Here is a 22,275-nt window from a genome sequence, read left to right on the forward strand (position 1 = left end):
CGCCGCGGAGGATCGCGTGTGAAATCGGTTTTCGCGCGGCCGACGGTCAATCTTTGTCTCCTCGCTTATCGATGCGCTGCTTAACCCAGTTGCCAGCTAGGATTCATGGGCTGCGCCGGTGATCGTGTGCACGCGTCGATGGGGAAATGATTGCTAATGGATCGCGTGATCAGCGATATGGTTAAGGGATGGAATGCTTCTGGGGCTGGTTGATTAGCTTCCATCGTTCAGAGTCTGTTTCCGTAGCGCGCGACTCGGTCGCGTTCGAGTGTTTGCGCTGCTGCTCGCGTTTCCCAGGAGCTTATCGCTCGGGACTTATCGCGAAGTTCTGTCGAGGTTCGGGCAAGATCGAGTTCGATGTTTTCCGTAGTTCAACGAGTACTTCAATATTTGCGATACATTCCGCCGATGATTCCGTCGGAACCGTAGAAACGAAGCTTCGCCGCCGAGTCGAAGCGTTTCCTTAATCGAGAGTTACTCGTTCGCCGTGAATCGCGTCCGAACCGAGGCTCGAAGCACCTTTCTAAACGAGCGATCGAGCCAATTCCAGCGTCACGCCGAATCCCCTAAACGCGGAGCTTAGCCAGCGCCGAGAACAAACCGTCCATCCCTTCCCCGTCCTCTTTTTATCTCGAGATCGCTGATCAAACATTTCTCAGCGGTAGCGTGTACCCGATGCTCGCCTCCTTATCCCAGTGGTTCTCATGGCCGGGCGAGGGGGCGGAGGAGGGGAGGGAGGGGTGGTTCGAAAAAAGGACAAATTTGCCGCACGGCAATTTGTCTCCCGGCAAGAGGATAGGGCCCGTCGGCAGGTATGTCACCGCGCTAGAAAGTCCCAGCGAGATTCCGCGGGCAGACGGTTTGGAGGAAAGGCCGGGAACACGGCGAAGCAAAAAGGCGAAAAAGGGGTGGGGAACGAAACAAGATGGAGGAACGGGTCGGCAGCAAGGTGTAAAAGGCCGAAAGGGGAGAGGGCCCCGGAGCGGAGAATCGTTGACCGCCCTTTTCTCTCGCGGCAAGGACGAAGCCTTCCAGGGAGCGAGAGAAAGAAGGAGAGGCCACGGAAGGGTAGGACCCTCGAGAGGACCTCGAAAGAAGAGGAACAAGAAGAGGAGGCGCGCAGGAGGGGGAGGGGGCATCGGAGACGGAAATAAATCGTCGAGGAGACAAATGCCACCGTGATCGTCCGCTAATTTATTACGGGGATCGGAATTAAGCCGACAAAAAGCTGAAAAAGCTCCGCGCAGGCATCCCGCGGAACAATGTGTTGGGTGTGTTCGGCGGAACGTTTCCCCTCCCGGTCGGCAGACAAAGAGGGCCGAGCGAGAAAGAAGAGGGACGGAGAACGGAGTAGGAGGAACGGTTTGAATGAAGAAGAAAGAGCGCGACCGGTGCGCGCCGGGAAAAGGAGGAAGGTGAACGCTGGCGAACAGAGACGAACGAAAGGGGATAAAGGAAAAAATGCCAGCGATAAGGGTAACGAGAGAACGCGTCGGAGGAGGACGGAGTGAGAAGCGGTTTCTCCGACCGGGAGAGGGACCGAGAGAGAGAGAGAGAGAGAGAACAACGGAGAGCTGGAGGAGGAACCTGGATGATGAAAAGGAAGAGGAGAACCGGCCACGGTTCGAGGGAAAGAGAGAGGGAGCAGGACGGAGCGATCGCCGCGATCGGCCGACCGACGGAGCGAGCGGCCGGTGATACAGACGAGGCGCTTATCGGAGCGAGCGAGAAGGGAACAAGGCTCGTTCACTCGGGAGTCGGTTCCCACGGCTGCGCAGCATACCTCCACCTTCTCTCGCCTCTCTCTTTCTCCCGCCGCCGGATTTTCTCTCTTTCCGGCGAGCGGCATAGCTGGTCGCGGCGTCTTTCTCCGGCGAGCGGGATCCACGTTTCGGCCGTCTCTGTCCGCCCGCACGCCCGGTGGTTCACCGGGCCGGCCGGATTCTCTCTCTATCCGACTCTCTCGTCCCGCGAGTTTCTTCTTCCAGCGGGCTCGCCGAGCGTCTATCGAGTGACTATCTAACTACGCCGATTCTTTCCGCGCTTCGCGCTCTCTCGGGCCTCCTGCCAAGGGTATGCAACACCGGACTCTGCCGCTCGCGTGCTGGCTTTTCCTCGGGAACCGATTCGGAGATCGTTTTAGAAGCCGAGGTGACGAGATTTCCGAGGTTTCTCTACGGAATAGTTTCAGTCGAGGTCGAAGCGACTCGGTTTACAGGTGAATCGCGATTCGAACTTTGCTGTCGCGTTCATGGGAAAAGAAAGGACAGAGGCTTTATCCGAGCGTTATCCGAGTTTCCTCGGTGAAACGCGTGCGCCGAGAGTGGCGGGACTTCGCCGCCACACGGTACATCGGTCCTCCACCGCAAGCTAATCTCTTCTTTGGTACCGGCAAAGAGCAGTCCGCTCGCCGAGGCGGCCGCCGCGTAGGTATATGCATCCCCGCGAGGGTATTAATCATCGTGGAAAACGGTCGCGGGTAACGAGAGGCTGCGGGGGAGGGGGACGGCGAGGGAACAGGTAGCCGACCGACTCTCTCGCGGATCATTCGTTATGATTTAGAGACGGTGATTCATCGGGGATCGGCGCGCGGTGGGGACGGGAGCCGGACGTCGAGGCGACTTCGAGACGCTCCGCATGGGAAAACGGTGACGATCGAGGCCTCGAACCGGTTACCGTGTCGCACACGTGACCGTGTCGTTAAATAGAAATTATTGTCGTGCCGGGGTGGATCGAGAAAAATTCGCCGACGGGGAACGAGAGGTCGCCGGTTTTCTTCTGGCCGTCGGCTTTTCCAACATGGCTGTCGAATCGGGTATCAGAGCTAACGGAACGGTGTAACGCGGAGGCGGGAGGGGATCATTGTTTCTTTGATAGGCTATTTTATGAAAAGATTTCATTAGACTTCATTAGGTTTCATTAGGATTCGTTGCTTTAACCGTTTCAGTAGTAACCGGCGCTATCGGCTCGCCGCATCGAATCGAGTTTATCTATTCGTTTTCCTTCGAATTATTCATGCTTAGTGCCTACTTAGAAATGGGAGAAACTACGATCGCGCTATTCACGATCTTTTTGTGCGAACACAGAAAAGTGATTCAGTTTCTGCACTGAAAAGAACGGAGCTCGATCGCGGCGCTTTTCGATGTAAATTTTGCGAAGGCCCGTGGCACTCGAACGGTTCATGGAGAGAAGCGTCGGACGTCGAGCGAGTTTCCGTCCGATAAATCCGATTTCCCAAGATGATCGGGGGGAGCGACCGATTGTCAGGTTCGTCTGCAAACGAGATAACGGTCGCCGAACGGCGAGAGGGGAAAAAAGGAGGAGAGGACGATATTCGACGAGGCACCGCGGAAACACGGTCGTCCTAGCGGTGCTATTTTTATCCATTCACGCTTTAATGTCTCTCGCGCGTAGACGCGGCCGGGGTCTCGGCTCGGCGCTCGAGGAGCGTGGCATTTCCGCATGGAGAAATTTTCGTGGCCTCCATTCGGCGTCGAAAGGAGGAAGAGGAAACCGAGGATAACGAGCGGCGACAGTCTCGTCCGCGTCCGCGGAATTCGCGTCGGAAACTCGTCGGGAGTTCGACGGAATTCGAACGTCGCCGCCCGTGCGACAAAATGGCGGTCCTCGAGCGACGCGAACGATCGGAATCGCCCGTCACCGTGTCTTCGAAAGGAACGTATCTCCGGAGCACGATCGGCGGTTCGAGAATCTCGCGGAGATGTCGCAAGAAGATGAGAAATTCGATCGGCGCGAATTGGAAACGCGTTTCTTCGAATCCGCGCGAGCGAGCGAGCGCGCGCGTTTCAATCGCGACTCGTTACACCGGATTATTACGCCAACCGAATAATTTTATTCGTTCCTTTCCTCGTTTCGAGTAATGCGAACAAAAGTCACGCTTTCATAAGCCCTCTTGACTCGCGCAGGTTCCCTCGTTAATGGATATATATTCCGCGGACCTCGATTTATCGCTTCACTCTTCCCTCCGTCTAGAGTTTCTAGCCCCCTCGCCGGCTCGATCCCGGCCGATCGTTCTCGCGGGGTTCCCCGCGAGGTTCCCCGCGAGGTTGGTCCGGCGGACGCGAAGAGGAGCAGCGGCGCGTCGCCGGGAGGAGTCCCTGGGCGCAAAAAGTGAAACGTGCTGGAACAGAAACCGAGATACCGATCGCGGATCCAGCGATCCATAATACGCCGGGGCCTCTAATGGAAACGTCGGTTGGAAAAACGAGCGGCTCTCGGCACGAAAAAATAAATAGAGGGAAAAGGGGGAAAAAACGAGCGCGCACTGTTGTATCTGTAAACAGAACTTTTACTTCGACGGCGAGCGGCTCTTTCGAAACGCCTTTTACTTCGACACCTGTCCGACCCTCGGGGAGGAATGCTCGACGTAATTGACGCTGATGGTCTTTCGATTGTGACGAGGGTGCTGCTGCCGACGTTCGAAACGGATAAACGCTCCGGGGAAACGTCCGAGATGGCTTCGAATTAATTTTCTCGCGACGAGAATCGGCGTAAAGAAACCACGGAATTCGAGCTGACGACTGGTCGATAGATGATCCCTTCGACCTCTTCGTCTACGCGGGATACAAGGAAGCTAAGTAATTCCGCAAACTGAGCCGTGATAACACCAGGTCAAATTAGACCCAGCCACCGGCGGAGGCTTAACAAGCCGCAACGTCAACACCATCAGCTGACGACGACCACGTGTCGGTCCCAGGTGGGCCAGTCACCCGAGGACCGTTTTACGCGCATCTCGTCGCGAACGACGTTAGAGACAGGTCCGTCGACTCCTCTCCGTCTCTCTTTCAGCCCCGGTGGCATTATCCGCGGCGGTCAAACGCAAAAAGATGCCCGGCGGGAACCGGCGGCCACGGAGCCACTCTCTGCCATTATTACGCGGCCCTCTTCTTTCGTTCCCTCCGGACGCGCGTAAGGGAGCAGTGGCATTATATACAGTGTTACAAAAATCGAGGCTGACACCTTCGAGTAACGTATCTTGAAATCTCAGTTGTCATTACTTCGAGCGAGCTTTGAGCGCGTGTTGCGAGATTTAACACTGATACACGAATAAAGATAGATGGATAAATAAATAGGAATCGCTTTGGAACCTGCATCGATCTTTCCGATTTTCTCAAGGATTATGGTGAGTTCTTCGAGCAGGACACCCTTCTTTCCGATCACCCTGTAGAAGGACTACTTTCCCTCCTCTGCCCCCTCTGGCGATCCTTTAACGACACCCGAGCAACCCTCGGAGAGTAAAACCGGTACCCGTAGGCTACCGATGACTCTTAGTAGCTATTTGTAGATAAGTTCCCGTCGAGTTTGTAATGATTATACGCCCGCGGCCGCGGAACGCTCTAATTGGTTATACCGCTAATTAGATTTTGACGGTTAATTAGCCGGCTTTCCCACGATTCGGAACAATATAAACCCGACGAGAGGCGCCACCCGGCTCGCGTGTTTTCCTTCGACGACTCCCTCGGTGCCCGGACGAGCGATCGGAACGGTATCATCGCGCCGGCTTTTTACGGGCGGCGACGGCGTGGAAGCGAGCAACGCAACGATAATAATCGTTGCCGGGATGCTCGCGCGGATACCGATCCGAGCGATGGAATTCCTCGTGTCTGGGTTAGGTAACGCAATAATCCACGCTTTCGGATTCGTTTATGGGAACGCGGGCTCGCGCCTCGGAGAGGCTCGAGTTTCGGCCGCGTCGCTTTTTCCTTTCACGGGAGAATCATCGAGTTTGCGAAGTTTCGACGCGAAGCTATCGAACAAATGCAAAGAGATCTTACATTTATTCACAGGTATCCTCGAAATTTTGTGAAAATGGAGGGACAGGATCGAGAGCTATTGAGATTAGTGAAACTGACGTCCGATGATCTCCCGAGAAATGATCCTTGCTACCGCGAGGACAAAAGATTCCTGATTACGGTGCGGTGTTAAGACGCGAAGCTGTTCGATAGAAAGCAAGCTACTCGTAAGACTTTCTCCTCCATCGCGGCACCGCGTATTTCCTTGGCGAATCCCTCGATCGTTTATCCGAACGCCGGTAACCCGATCCTCCTCGGCCGAAGAATCCAGCGCCGCGGACGGTCATCGGGTCGCAGAGGCCGGGTCCCGGAGGATCATTAAAAAATTCCGTTCGTCGTTATCCTGTCTCCGGCGTGTACCGGTCCGCGGAGCGGCGGATAACGCGCGTGTACCCCGTGGATCGTATCGTGGGCACCGAAGCAAGGACGGTGCCACGGGAAACAGGGACGAAGGAAGATGGAGGCGCGCGGAAGGAAGGAGGACGGCGCGAGAGAAACGGAAGAGGGGAGGAGGAAAAGGCGCAAGGGCTACGCGAGGGTAACGCACACGAGCTTCAAGGTGGCGTGGCGATGGGGAAGATAAGAAGATGGAAACACGCCGAGAGAAGGTGGAAGGTAGAAGGAGAAAGCCAGAGTACGCGAAGGTAATTCGGTTCGGCTGGATGAAAGGAGACGCAATGAAATAAAAGGAGACGGACGGACAGACAGAGCGAGAGAGAGAGGAGGATCGCGTAAAGGTAATTCGCACAGGCTTAAAGACGGGGTGACGACGGAACGAGCGAGAAGGATGGAAGCGGCGCAGAAGAAAAGAGGACGTTAAGACCGAAGGAGAAAAAGACGAGAGGAGAAAGAAAGGGCACATAAAGGTAATGCACACACGCTCGAACCCGGGACGACGATGGAAAGAGAGAAAAAGATGGAACCGCGGCGAAAGAAAAGAAGACGGCGAGACAGACGGAGAAAGAAGGGGCGCATAAAGGTAGCGCACACCAGCTCGAAGGTGGAACGACAGGGAGAGAGAGGGACGGAGAGAGAGAGAGAGAGAGAGAGAGAGAGAGAGAGAGAGAGAGAGAAGGTGGGCCTGAAAGGAGGACGGAGGATCGTGGTCCCACGGCCGAAAAGGCTGCGTGATTCGCGTCCCAGACGAAGGAACTAGCGGACGAAGGGCGTCCGATGAATGGCCGACTCGGTGTACTCGGCGATGCGCGCGGCTTCCACGACGCGAAGCGTTTAGCATAAATTACGTCTTAGATAGAGGATCCGGCCCCGGACTCTTGATCCTCCGCGCGTTTAATTGCTTCCCTTTTTTTGGCCCTCTCGCCGAGTTAGCGGGCGCAGATTAGGGGAAAGTACCGCGGCGCGGGGGAATCGGATACTTCTCCGCTCGAATCGTTAATTTCGATGGGAATACTGTGGGATTCGGGGATTAAAGGAAATGAGATGGAAATTTGATTTGGGAGCCGGCCGGCCGCCTTGGGAATTAGCGGATTTGCCGGGCGCGGCTAGTCGGACAGACGGAATTTCATTATTATTCGTTTCGTTAAGCTTCTAATGGTTACCTCGCCGGTAATTGCACGGTAATTATTTATTGTACGTTATTGCCAATCTACTTGTAATTATTTCTGCGCGGGTTGCGCGCTCCTTGGCGCGAGCTCATGTTTTCTTTTGTTCGGCGGAATTAATGGACGCTTCGAGTATCGAAGATATTTCGGAAATCGATTCGATGATCGAATCGAACGACGATGAGGTAAATGATATTTTCGGCGCTCTTTGAAGAGAACTTCGAACGGATTTGTGCAATCATTTGCAGCAGAGGCCGAGTAATGCGGTGGTATTGTCACCGAATATGCGTCGCGGCGGGAATAATCGAATCGTTCGCGGTTTTCTACGCGCGTCGTCGGCGCGCTCCGTTTTTCTACAATGTCGCGAGATCAAACGGTTCTGGTTCGGTGGCGCGCGGAACTTATTGCACGGCCGGGGCCAGATGTTACAGATTTCGGGCCGAGTATCTTTAGAACCACCCGCGATCGACCTCTTTTCAGCACCTCGTCGCTTACTTCCTCTATTCCCGGGCTCGTCAACGCTACGCCGCCGTTTCTCGTTCCGTTCTCCGATTTCGAATCGATCTTCTCACGACGTTCCCGAAGAATATCTTTTGTTTCGCGTCCCGATGGTACTTCCCACGGAAGTTACCATTTCTGTTGGCATCCCACCGAGCGCCAAATTCTTGAACGTCCAAATATTCGAGTGCTTCGATAATTAATTGCATCATAAATTCAAGTAAATTCCTAATTAAAATTGCAACTGTATTTGCAAGTTCGGTAAACGCATCTGAACGCCACAAAAAATACTTGGAGTGTACAAAACCTTCGGCAGATGAAGCTAAATGATACACCAATTGCATAATTAACGAAATAAGAGGAAACCGAGTGCTCTCTTGCTGTTCGAGCATTTAAAACATGAAAGTTGTCTCGCCGAAATATCGACGTTCGCCAGAAAACGGTTAACTTTCCAAGGAACGCTGAACCTCGCATAGTTCAGCGACAAACGAGCAGAAAGAAAGTCGAGGAACAGGTAAACGAACGATCCGCAGAAGTTTGGGGGATGTCCGGCGAAAGGCACGCGGAAAATGCAGCGCGATGCGGCGCACAGTGGCCGCACTGTCGCGGGTCGTGCTGTTTTAATAAGTCGAGCAGCATGGCAGCGGTTACGTGAAGCAATTAACTGCCGGAGAGGAGAGCCGAGACACCGATCTTGATCCAACGAGACGAAGGTTACGATTACGTATCAAGCACGGCTCCTCTGTCTTTTCCAGCCTCTTAATTAACGGCAGACACGCGCGTTTCCCCTCTCCGCTCGCGAAACCGACGCGCCTTTGCGCAACCGGAGCCACCGTCGTCGTCGTCGTGCTTCTTCTCCCTCGTCTATTACTCCGGCGAGAGCAGTTTCGGTAACTCCTCCCCGCGTTTTTCGTCCCGTTTTCTTCGGACTTATCTGCCCCGCGATCGGAAAGCAGGAGGTAATTAACGGCTGACTGCCGGCCGCCTGATAATTGGATGAAAGGATGCGCTGAGAAATATTGTAAAAGCCTGCTCAAAGGAACGGTTGATACACCGTTCCAGAGAGTCTGCGGTTGACGCATAGAAAGTTTGGCAACCGCCTTTGTTTCCCCGTTTTCCTTCGTATCTCGACGTCGCTATTGGAAAGTGGAAGATGTTTAACGCTGGAACTGCCGTGACAAAATGACTGCTTTCAGTTTTTCTGTTTCGCGATTGATGTCTTCGAAGCAGTGAATATTCGAAATGATTTTGAAAATAGTTTCAGTTGAATACTCTAATGAATGTCTGAAGAAACTGAGAATAATCTATTACTACAATATTCGTAGCGATTACATTTCAATCGTATCAAATGCTCGGTAGTTTGTTAACTCTTCTGTCGCGCTACTTGAAACACAACTATTGAGATGTTACTAAAGTTGGTCAGAAATACGCAAACCGAATCGTAAATCAAAAATCTAAATTAAGAAACTCCAATTTTCGCAGTGTCACCGGTGATCTATATTCTTCGACAATGGGGAACGCACGGACGACACTTTAGTTAACAAAGTTGTACCAGGAACACGAAGAATCCCATTGTCCCGTGACACGGCGGCGCGGCGCGAGAGGCAAGGAAGAGATTCCGCGTGGAAATTCGCCGGACAATGCCCGGCAATTACGCTTCTATTTTTTTCGCAGCGTCGAATGAAAGAATCTCGCTCTCCCGGCCGAGCCGAGGCCGATCGCCTAACTGTTATTAATGGCACATTGTTGCTCCCGGTTCTGCGTGCATCGCGATAATTCCAGTAATTAACGCGTTTCCGGTTACGTCGAACCGCGAAACACCGCGCTCCGACGTCGGACGGCCTCCGCGCGGGATCGTCCGCGGGCGTGAAAACGAGGAGAACGCGTCAATAGCAACCCCCGCACCCTCGCGCGTAACGCGTCACCCCGTTCCCTGCTATTTTCAATTACGCGCTCTCGCGGGGGAACGCTGCACGCGCACCTTTCGACGGAGGCTCATAAATAAACATCCGTAATCTTGCAATTAACGATGTTTCCCGGGTTGCCGCGGGGTCGGGAGGCGGATTACGGATGTTTGCTCTTCGCGGGGTTCAGTGAGTTCCACGGAATCCTGCTTGGAAAGCAAATTCGAAGCGCAGCGCTTGGAAAATCGTGCTCGAGGAACGTGAACTGCGAAGTCCAGTTTGCGGAGTTCGATAGATTCTACATTGGACAATCCCATGCACGCCGATTCGCAAAGTTTCGTGCGCGAATTGCAATTTTCAAAGTTGAAATCCTAAACTGGAAAATAGATCTCATAAACTTGGAGGATCTCAAGAATTCTTTGAAATATACGAAACCTTCAGGAGTTTAAGCTAAATACACCAATTGCTTAATTAACAGAAGAAGAAGGAAACTACGTGCTGATCTCTTGTTTGACTAATTCAATCATTTGTTCGCGACCTGGTTTTCCGAATGCAACAATTTCATCTCGCTAGAATGTCGACATTCGTCCGGTCTGATCCTCGAGTCCTTCCGAATCGCCGAAAATCTCCGCGCAACATTTATCCAAACGAGTACCCGGAGAATCCTCGCGAACCGTCGCAAAAACAGGCATGCCCGAGCGAATCGCGCGATGTGGAACGCGTTTCCGTGTACCCGGCGAGTCGTGGGGGCCGCGATTATTATGCGGCGGCCGCGGGGGCGACGGGCGCGCGGCGCGGAGCGCGTGTTATTGGGTCCGGAGCGGCGCGGCGCGGGTTTTTCGCCCGGCGGAAGCTCATTCTCACGCACCGGCGCAACGAAAATAAATCCGGCACTCCGAATAGCGATTACACGTTACGACGCCGCCGCCGCAGCCGCCGCCATCGCCGGCTATATTCCTTTTCCCCGGCGCGGCGCGTCGCGCGCCAGTGACGAGCAACCTTTGTTTTCTTCTGGTTGCGAACTCGGAACAATATTCTATCCAACGCGACGTTAACTCGATTCGGAACGGAGTTCTCTCGAATATTCAAGGATTTTTTATCCGGGAAATTAAACTAAATAGGGTGTGTTTAACCCTTTGATGCGGAATGCGTCAACGCGTGTTTTTAAACAAGTGCATTGAGACTATCGAAACAGTGAATTGAACTGAATGAAACGAATCTGAAATAGTCACGTTTATATAATGTATGAGTAATGGAAAGTGGAATTGTTGAATTAGAATTCAATTATTGTTAACGCTTTACGGGAGCCTATAAGTTAACATAGAACACTGACAACTTGCTGTTTATTAACCTTAGCACTACAGATGGTTTTGTAATCTATCAGCAACTAATTTTTATAGTATCCCTAGCGAAAATGAACAATGCTACATTTCTTAGATCTTTCATTTTCATTAGTGCAAAATTTGGGTGTGTGAAAAATCGAATTGTAGGGTAGTTTCTTTAAGATTCATTAAAATACCTAATATGAGCCTACGTAGTTCAAAGGGTTAACATTAACACTGGAACGTCTGTACCAGTCGAAATGACTGGTTTCGACTTGTTCCGAATAATTGAGTCATTCGTCCGCGAGTTGTGACAGTTCGGCGACACGTTCATACTCGACGGATTAAATACTGCGACGCGTTATTAATGGAACAACGAATTATACGAAATTGTAATTGAAGTTCGTAATTTCGAGGTGCGCGTACGGCGGGCCGCGGGTTGCTCATCACTGGCGTAGACAGACTACCGTGCCGGATCTGAAAGATTGCCTCTCTCTCGCAGGATTCCTCTCGCGCGCAGCCTCTCTTCCGAGAACGCAACTTCTTTTTCCTTCGTTCCTTTCTTTCTTCCATTTTTTTCGCCGTCTCTTTTTGCCCCTCCTCCGTCTCCCTTCGCCGGAACGTGTTCCCGCGTCCGAAAACCGGCCCGACTGATATAGACGCTAATATCTGCCCGATACCAATATGGCCGAACGCAACAAGAGGAGATAGGAGAACGTTTCAAGAGATTCAGAGGGTTATTGTTGGAAGACTTCTCCCGCGAACCGCGTCTGTGCGCGCTGGTGACGCGTGTTTCTCGGAGGAGCGTTAACGAAATAGCCATTTAACACTTCACGCGTCGAACGAGGGAAACTCACTTCGATGCTTCCTGCATCGACGTATGACGCAAAGTTTATTCTACACCGCAACGTTGCTACGCTAAATTCAAAGGGTGAACACCCCATTCGCCCGACAGCTTCCAGAGAACACGCGTTTTTCAGTAACCATTGTACGAGGACTCCGAAACGCGTCTCTCCGATCAATCGTCCAGCTCGAAGATCCCCGAACGCAACGATAAACGGAATCTGATCGGAAACAGAAAGGGATGAACGGTCGGCGCGCGCTGGAAACGCGACGAAAGGCGGCCGACCAGAAGGAAGAGACGTTCCCGAGGAGGGACGAGGGGAACCGGTCGCAGAGGTGGCGCGAGGGGCGCCATATGGGTTAGTAAATTTAACTCTGCCCGCGAGAGAGCCCCGAAGACGAGCGAGGCCGCGCCCGCGGACCAGAGAAAGAGGGAATTAGAGAGATTACGAGGGAAGTATAGAAGCACAAAAGGCCTAGCCATCTGCCAGTGGCCCTGCAGTGCGTCTCATAGGCAGAAGTGCGCGAACGGCGACGAGAGAGCTGACGTACGCCAGGGACGGCGTGCGAGCATTGGCGTAGGCGCGAGCCTTCTCTCGAGTCGCAACGCTCAGCGACCGATACAATTTCGCGTTTACTCGTCCGTCGATCTTTCTATCTAATCGTTACTTTATCCAGATATCTGATAGTGAGTCAATATTTTATTAAAAAGATGTTTGCGGAAGCAAACACGTAGGAATAGTTGAACTTCTATTCAAGATTCATAAGTAACTGAAAATAGAGAATTTGAAATACTCGCCGCGATTTGTAACTTAACTCTGCAACACGTGTTCATTGCGACTGAATGTAACGAGAGATAGTAAAATGTGATTTCTAATGGAACACGATGTATTTAAATCGTCATCGAGTAGACCTTAAGTTTATTCAAGCGATTGTAACGTTTCTTAAGAGAACCGCGAAGAGATTTCAAATCAACGGTTTTTCGCGGCGTTTCATCTCGGAAAATGGCGGGAGTTTCGGGGCAATGTAGGTTAGAGCGAGCTGTAATTCGTGTTAAAGGAGTTCACCGATCTCGCCGTTGCGAGAGGAATGATCGAAACAACGACCGGCGAACGATAGCGGCGAACAGCGGGAGGGAGAGACAAGTGCCATCGTTTCTCTCTCTCTCTCTCTCTCTCTCTCTCTCTCTCTCTCTCTCTCTCTCTCTCTCTCTCTCTCTCTCTCTCTCTCTCTCTCTCTCTCTCTGTCTCTCTCTTTTTCACCGAAGTTCCCGTCTCTCTCCGGCGGCGGGCCTCTGGCACCATCTGCCATTCGGTCGCGCGATCCTCGTCGCACCCGGGAAGCGCATGCACGCGTGCAGCGTGCCACGAAATGCTCGTTTTTAATGCGATCGACCTGCCCGCCGCTTTCGTGTTCTGCCTTTCTTTGGCCACCACGAGAAAGTAGGAAGACCGCGTTTCGTTTGCGCGATTTCCCTTTTTTTTCTCATCCAAACCCTGTATCTCTTGCGCTTATTTTTTCATCGATCCCTCGAGCTGCGGAACTTCTCGGCTCTAGAGTGCGCCAGGCTTTCTTCTAGGGGAGGTGTCTTTCAGTGCTAACTTTTGGGGATTGCTCTTGTGTAGCGTCCGCGCTGTGAGAATTCTATTTTAGGCTATTTCAGTTACTGGATTTTCGAATTTTCTAACTGGAAAGTCTGCGAGTTTTTAAATATCCAAGCTTTTGAATCTTCAAGCTTGGAAATTTTCGAACTTTTAAATATCCAAGCTTTCGAATCTTCAAGCTTGGAAATTTTCGAACTTTTAAATATCCAAGCTTTCGAATCTTCAAGCTTGGAAATTTTCGAACTTTTAAATATCCAAGCTTTCGAATTTTTAAGCTTGGAAATTTTCAAATTTTTAAATATCCAAGCTTCGAATCTTCAAACTTGGAAAGTTTCGAATTTCTAAATATCCAAGCTTTCGAACCTTCAAACTTGGAAATTTTCAAACTTTTAAATATTCAAATTTCCAAATCGTCGACCAAGACCATCTCTATTATAAAATACAAATCATCATTGAGATACGGGAAACCACCGAAGCTTTCAAAGTGCAATATCCCTAACAAACTATCGTGAAAAGTAACAATTTCCTCTGGCACGTATCTCGAGCACAGATAGCAGTTAAAACGAAAGCGTGGCGGCCGTTAAAAGGGACGCTTCCCTAATCAGCCAATTTACTTTTCAATTGTTCGTTATCGATTGCAACGGAAACCGGGAAGCGCAACGCCGCGATCCGGGGGATCGTTTTACGAGGCTGTGAAACGCGCGTCGGCGAACCACCGGCAGATAAAAGTTAACGGCCGGTCGCACGCTAGGCTCTCCCTCCGGAGGATCGGTCACCGTAACCGCGATTTACCCCGTCTCGCAGTTAAGACGCGACTCGAACGAGGAACTTAAACCCTTCAACCCCCTGCGGTCGATTACCAACAGCGCAAGATATTTAATAAATTAATCTGGAAACGAGACTCGCAGCTAGGCATGTTAGAAATCAAATCCTCGACGAAGTGTCCTTAAACGATCCTTCGATGGCGATCTCGAGGACGCAAACGACGATAAACGATTTTTCTGGAAGCAATCCTTTACGACTATCGCGATATTTTTCTGTAATTAATTTAATGCTCGATGGTCGGCGTAAATTTCGCTTTATAGTGGGAGTGTCCTTTTACTATTGGCAAATTGTTCAGCAGAAAATAGTTCTATAATAACACTTCATTTTAACGACGCATTTATTTCATTGAAATTTCGAAAGTCGCTGGAAAATCGAAGAATCCATCTCGGTAGAAAATTGTGAAGAATCGACTAAATTCTTCATTTCTATCTACTTTCATGGAATAAGTAGCGCCTATTAAAAGCAGAGCATCGAGATCGTCGCGATCGGTAGTCGGATCTAATTGTCCCTATGTTTTTTCGCGCTGGAATCTAATCGCAGGATCGTCGTCGCCGTTAAAAGGAGCAGTCCCTTGCGCGGCGCCAGCGCCATCGATGTTTCGCAAATGAACGTGAGAAGCGAATCGCGAGCTGGCCGTCGCATGTAACGATTCGATGTTTTTCCGCGATTCATTACGCGTACCCGCGATAAGAGTTCCGTTCGCGCGGCTCGCCGTTGCGAGCCGTTTTTCGCGTCCCACGCCGCCGCACGCGATAATATGCAAATCGACCGGGGATCGCGAAAACAAGAGGGAAAAAAAGCGGAGTAAGAGGCACGGAAATGTCGCGGAATCGCGGCTTTTCGCTTATCTCGGATCGCGATTGCACAGGGCGTGCCGGAACACGTAATCCCGACTCCGCTCATTGATTTACCACGCGAAAATCACCAATAAAAACACCGTTACAACTGTTTTCCAATTTTTCTCGGCGTGCCTTTCGAGCGACTGTTATTGTCTCCGGGTTTTTACGACGCGGAATTATCTCCGGTCGTTCGAGCACCCATCGAGAGTAATTACCGCGATCGAGTAGTGTTTTATGGAATCGCGAAGATAAATGCAGATCGTAACTCGATACGTTCGCACCGGAGGAAGGGACTTCGATAAACGAATCCCCTCGTTACTCGTCGATCCACGAATTCCGGAATGGCAACCGAACAGACACTTACGCAATACAGTACTCAAAGCAACATCTAAGAACTACATCTCGGACTATAGTATTCTAATCCGACAATTATTTCAGTCTACTACTCGCGTAAATCGCTGAAGTCACGGAACTTGTAAAACGCTACAAGCTTGTTAACACGTTCAAATCCCTACAGCTCTTAACTTATTCAAATTTTCAACTACACGGCAATTCTTTCTAGCGAATCGATTCGACGAATCTCGTATTTCACGCGACAACTTTTTCCAGCGAATCGATTAACACGTTGAATGCTGGGGGTCACCGGTGACCCCCGACCAAATCGAATTATACACTCAATGAAACAATTATATGAAAACATTTCTATATTGTAAATGATGCTACATAATACGTGGAATAGTAATGCAATTCAATCGAATGATTTAATATCATATTTTCCATTCTGTGTATTTTCCTCTGCGAAATCGCGTTCAACGCGCTAAACGAGTCATATTTCACGACAGACACATCTGATGTTCAATGATGCCCACGCTCGAACGTGAGCCACCGGTGGTACACGGGGATGTCAACGTGTTAACAAGAAAAGTTCGAAAGGAAAACAGAAGAGACTTACCGGCCACGTGAACTCGAACGGGAACCTGATGGGGTTGGTGAAGCTCGGCATGGCGACGTTCGGGCTCAGGTTAACGATGTTCTCGCCGAGGACGGGTGTGACGACGTCGCCGTACGTGCACGGCGTCGTCGTGTCGATCTTCACCTGATACTGCTTCAGGCACACCCTGAACCTGGTCTTGCAGACGCCCGAGCACTCGCCGGTCTTGGACGTGCTGCCCGAGCAGCACTTACCCAGACTGTCCTTCCCGTACTCGTTCACGAACGACTTCAGCCTCAGCTCGAACACCCCCGAGGCGTTTACCTGGAAACCGAGGAGTTTGCATCAACGCTCGTAAACGGGGACCAATCGACGCAGGATCGTTCTCGCCGCGAAACCTGCTGGAAACCTGCGATATTTCTCACGGTCTCGCGGAAAATCTAACCTCTAACCTCGCGCCTCGCGATCAATTAGCGTGGCTTATCACCGACAGTTTCGTAGGAGGAAGAGGATTCGACTGGATCTCCGTATCTTAAGGGTTGAAGGTTCATGAAGGAATATTTCGGAGAATTCGGAGAGACTGAAGGTATTCATCGTAGTTTCATATCAGAACTATTCCCATTGAACCCCAGTTTCTCCCGGAACTGAATCATAAGGGTTAAAACTTCTCAACTTTACAGGCACACCCTGCGAACGAAGGTTCTTCAAAACGTACAAAACCTCAACACACTGAATCATAGGGGTTGAAACATCCAAATTTCCCAACTTCTCGAAGCCCCCAACTTTACAGGCACATCCTGCGAACGAAAGTTCTTCGAAACGTGCAACTCAACACACGAAGCTAACAAAGATAGGAAACCACGCGTTATCTCGCTCTAATTGAATCACTCGCGACTAGTCCGCACGCGAACATTTCGGCGCATCTAGCACCCATTCGGCCGCGAGTCGCCTAATTCGCGAAACCCCGGGAACAAAAGCGTCGTCGGACAGCTCCGCGGACAAAGCAGCGTTCAATCCTTGCCGACCAAAGGCGGGCGAGAGAGCCACCCCCGCAGCCAAAGGCTTAACCGTCTAGACGGTTGGCACGTTCCAGCAGACACATGGCTGCTCTCGCCTCGCCTCGCCGCTTTGTTTACTTGTTTCCCCGAAGCAAACCCTCTCTGGAGAGGCCCGGCGACTCCTCTCCGCGAGAGAATCAGGATGCGGGCGTCCGGGGGTCGGTCTCCGCGCCTCGTGCCCGTCGGGCGCGCGCCCGCCGCCGCCGCCGCCACCGGCAGCAGCAGCACGTGTGCGACCGGCTTTTTGCGCAGGCGTGCGCCTCTCCCAGGAGGAGAGATATCCGCGCGCCGAGTGACCCCGCGGCAAAAAGGCTCTCTTCCCCGGCCACGGTTTTTCGGCTGGCTCTTTCGAGACGCGGAACGGAGGAGAGCTCAGGGGGCGAGCCGGGGGGATCCGGCGCAGATGGACATCTCGCCACGCGCGGATCATGTGGAACGCGAGGGGCGTCTCCCGAGGCGTGAAAAACCGAGCCGCTCGTAAACGTATTAGCGGGCGACACCGAACCGCTCCGCGTCGCTTCTAACCCCTTCGCTCTCGCGACCGATTCACGGAACCAAGTCAACCCTGTCGGGAGAATGCCGGTTTTCGAGACGCTCGACTTGTCTTGAGATAAGTTATCGAGGTGGAGTTTGATTGTTGAGGGAGCAGTCTTATGTAAGGGCATGGGATTTTGATGGGAGTAATGGTGTGTATGGTGAAGTTTTATCGGTTTTGTCGATGTTGTTGGAATGGAAACTATTCACAGTTTGGTTGATTTGAAATGTTTCAGCTGCGTTAAGAGTTGGTTGAAAAAATAAGGGATGGTTTAGGTGGGAAATCCTCGAGAACGTCTGGAGAACACTTAAGGATTGCCATTTGAATTGTATAATTGTATGTAATATTAAGCTTTGTGTAGCGCATTGATATGCGGATTGTTGAAATAGAATAGTTTTTTTGAAAAAGGCGGTCGAGTGCGAAGGGTTGACGCGAGGGATACGACGGAGGGTTGTTTCGAGCAGTGGAATGGTAGAGTTCGCGACGACGAGATCTCGTTCCTCCGAGGTGTTTAACCCGTTGCACCCCTTTGACGAGTCTCTCAGGCGTAAATATCACGAGTGAGATACCAGCGGCTATCACGGCTCGGAATTCGCCCGGCTAAAGAATAGTGCGAAAGGTTGAAGGGTAGGAGGGTAGATATCGTAGGAATTTTTATCAAATTCAGAAGCGAGTGGAACTATATTATCAGCTGATGGAGATGGCGCGGGGTGGAAAGTGCAATTACTGTGGAAAGCATGTGAAAAATGGGCAGAAACCGCTGTGCCATTAATTTTGTAGCATTTACAAGACGAGTCCTGTAAGATAGTATGAAAGTGCTACGCAAAGACACACCCTAATCTAGCTAATAGGACTCGCCGAGGTACAAAGAAACCACAGAGAACTTTACAGCGCGAAACAGACCGCGCGATGCATCAGATGAACAGATTACGATCGGAAAAGGGAAGACAATGGCACAATAAAGAAAGGCAAATAAAAAGAGGTACAATATACCAACGTTTCCCAAGAACCTAATCACTCAATTAACCCCGGAGCTACTTGTTACAACCTGAACACGGAGCCTCGAAACGCGAGCACTAAACATCTGACTCCGGAATCAGTGAAAATAGTTGACACAAGCGAAACACGGCAGGCCCATTAACTTTTCAGGCAACCTAATAATTACACCGTGAACTTCTCGTTTGTGCGAAACACGGAATTTCACAGACCGTGCAAGACGTAGAAAGCTAAATATACAAAGCGTTTTGTACAACATTCGCCGCAAGAAAGATATCTATCGCGACTCTGTCTCTTCGTATTCTCAAATAATGAAATACGAACAGTTTACTAACCCTCCGTACTCCAGAGGCGTTTCAGTCGATGATCTACTCGACACAGTGACCTTGCGAAGTTTAATATTAAACATCGAACTTCGTTCGATCAAAACGACTCTGTTCCTCGATGTACACGCGATTTCTCGGCAATATTCGATGTCGAATATTTCCAGTGAAAAACTTCTGGCGTGCGGACGGTTAACCCTTCGCAGTCGAGAGGCGACTCCCAGTCGCCACATGATGTGACACAAAAAACTTATAAGTTTGCTGCCTGATATGAAGCTCATAACGCATCATCAGTATATGAAACATCGACACAAAGTAGCTTCGTTTCTTCGTTGAATGATCTCGTAACAATCGAACTTTCAAAAGTGTCCATCTCACCAGAAACTGTTGAATATTTCTTTCGAGTGCAAAGGGTTAACCTTGTAATGAAGGTGAATTTCAAATAGAATTTAACGAACATAAATACCGCTCAATTACTTTGAACTCTAATTAGATATTCTTCTGTTATCAATGATCATATTGCAAATGTAGATATAAAATCTACACAGAATTTTTCTCTTTTTTTAAAGGTTACTGTATCGATCAGTTAGAAAACAAATCATGGGGCAAGAGGTTACTAATAAAATCGATTGGCACTCGCGTTACGGTCGCGACGAAGATTTCTAGCCTCGTCTCCTCGAGTGATCCAGGGGGACCCCCGTTTTTCTTGTGCGACAGTATCCAGTGTAAACAGAGCCGTTGCGTCAATATTTCTCCCGTTCCTACCCTCTCGTCTCGCTAGCGCTACGGCCAACAGTTCTTGACCACTGTTGGACAATGGCCTGCGTGTACGGACGCGCGCGCGCGAGCGAGCGAGCGAGCGCACGTATTCACGGACGAAGAGAGGAGAAGAGAGACAGAGAGAGAGAGAGAGAGAGGCGCGCAGCCGGCAGCAGACAAGCGAGCCTTCCCACGAGACATTGTATAGCCGAGCAAAACTATACATATATCGTCTCACGTGAACGAGAGGAGCGCACTAACCTTACTATCGAGACTGCGGATCGTTTTACGATCTCGCCGGTCACCTCGGCCCTACCGTCCATTACACCCCCGTACTGAATTCGCGATTCTTTTTTCGACGAAAAGAAAGAACATGTGGTATCCAGGGTGAGAAGCGCCGACATTTTTCTTTTGGGTCGATGGAATTTCTAGCTGGCCATTTCATAGTGTTTGGGCAAGTTTCAGTGTGTAGAAACGATTTGGAATATATTTGTCTAAGATTTTTGAATTCGTGAGACTTTTGTCGACGGAAGGAATGAGTTTAACACTAGAACTACCAAGCACTTTAACCCTTTGAACTCTGTAGGCTCCAATATCGCTCCAGTTATAATATTAAATATTTTAATGAATTAGAGAAACTACCCTGAAATTACTAGATTTTCTATTATTAATTATTAGATTTTTATTAAAAGATCTCAATAAAAGATATCAATTGGCTTATATTTCAGTATATTATTACTAAAGCAACTTCTTTAGCACTAGAACTGCCAGATGTCAGAGAAGGTACAGATTCTCTGAGAAATCGTCAAAGAAGCTGATTTCGTAATACCTACTCAGAAATATAAACCAATTGAAATCTTAATAAACAGAGAATTGTGTTTTAGAATTCGAAGCAACCAGGAATAGCTCAGTCCGATCCACCCGGTAGATCTAGCGTTGTCAATGGAATTTCCATCTAGCCATTTTTTGGCGTCCCGACAAGTTCGAGTGGAAACGTCTTGGAAGACGTTTGTCTCGAATTTCGTTCAAGCGAAATTGAAACGTGAGGTGGAAATTATTTCAGACGTTTCGACGGAAAGGTTCGAGGGAAATGAAGGGGTTGTTGCATGTGTTACGTGTGAGTTGCAATTATATGCGGCGTGAACGTTGGGATACCGACTGAAGGTATTTGTGGCAAGATGGCGGAGGTTTTGGTTTTCGAGTGTTTGTTGGATCGACGCGCCGGCAGGAAAGGGAAAGAGTACAGCGAGAGGCTATTCGCTATTTACTTTTGTAAATGAATTCGCATCGCGTCGAAAAATAGTCCACGACGCGTGCGCCGTAAAGTTGGGAGGAAACGGAACCGAATCGGAAAAATTCCGCTCGGAATCGAAGTTAACGAAGGATCTCCGTATACGTCGACGCGGTTACGCCGCAAATGGAATTCAACTGCATCTAAAAATACCGTACCGCCGGCCTATCTCATCAGTCACATAACCTATCGATGATTAACGGTTCACAGTTAAAGTCAGCGGCGCGAATAACATTTTTCCGCGGCGCGTCGTTCTCGAGTTACGGGTTCGGAATTAGAAAAAGAAACCGCTTCCCATGATCGGGGCGACGTTTTTCATTTCGCCGAGGGCACCGATGAATGATCGTCCGCCGAGAGGTAAGAGAAACATGGCGGGCCTTTATGAGTCGTAAGGACGCGAGCTGGAAAAATATACAGTGCACGGGGGAGAGGGCTCGTCCGCGAATTCAACGGAGGATTATTCTCGTTACGTATCGCTGAAACACACGGTACACTACCGGCCATAATTATCCGAACGATACCGATATCCCATTTTTTCGCGTGGCTATGTTCCAGAAAACTGAATTGTGCGGATGGCAATTTTCACTGAGGTCAACTTACATCACTATACGTAGAAAAACTCAAATATCATATTGCTATGTAATATATTTTAAATAGATAATCGATTCGAATTAAATTTTATATTTTTTCAATACTGTGGTAATTAGCGAATTCGACCCAGCAAACTTATAAAATTTTCAATATTAAACTTTGCGTAACGTATCAACACATAAAACATCGAAGTAAAATAGCTCTGTCTCTTAATTTATAGAGGATAATCAATTGTATCAGTTGCGAGAAATACCGTTAATGTTTGGCCAGAAAGTAATGAATATTTCCAATGAAAAATATTGTCGAGTGCAAAGGGTTAACTATTACCTACTCGATTAAACGATACTGTAACCATTGATTAAATATCTAGCCGATAACCGGTAGCTATTAAGGCTAATTATTCTACACGCGAATGCCACGTCTGTCACGTGCTAATTCCTGTCATTGACATGCTAATTTTTCTTGTACATACTGTCGTTTACCGTAGAATATATACTATTATTGTGATACAGAGTCTTTATGGTGCAGAAAGTCCACTTCGAAGGTTGCGTCGTCATTTGATTCGATTATAAGTCGTTTCA

General features: G+C 49.9%; 1 protein-coding gene across 1 annotated transcript in view; it reads right to left on the reverse strand.

Moving 5' to 3' along the window:
* Positions 1 to 22,275, reverse strand: part of Delta (neurogenic locus protein delta) — a 63,815-nt gene that overhangs the window by 38,089 nt on the left and 3,451 nt on the right. Inside the window, exon 2 of the mRNA XM_076366620.1 lies at positions 16,163 to 16,465. Within this exon, the coding sequence (XP_076222735.1) occupies positions 16,163 to 16,465 (303 nt within the window). The remainder of the gene's footprint in view (positions 1 to 16,162; positions 16,466 to 22,275) is intronic.

The sequence above is a fragment of the Nomia melanderi genome, chromosome 4 (assembly GCF_051020985.1).
Source record: "Nomia melanderi isolate GNS246 chromosome 4, iyNomMela1, whole genome shotgun sequence".
Taxonomy (NCBI): domain Eukaryota; kingdom Metazoa; phylum Arthropoda; class Insecta; order Hymenoptera; family Halictidae; genus Nomia; species Nomia melanderi.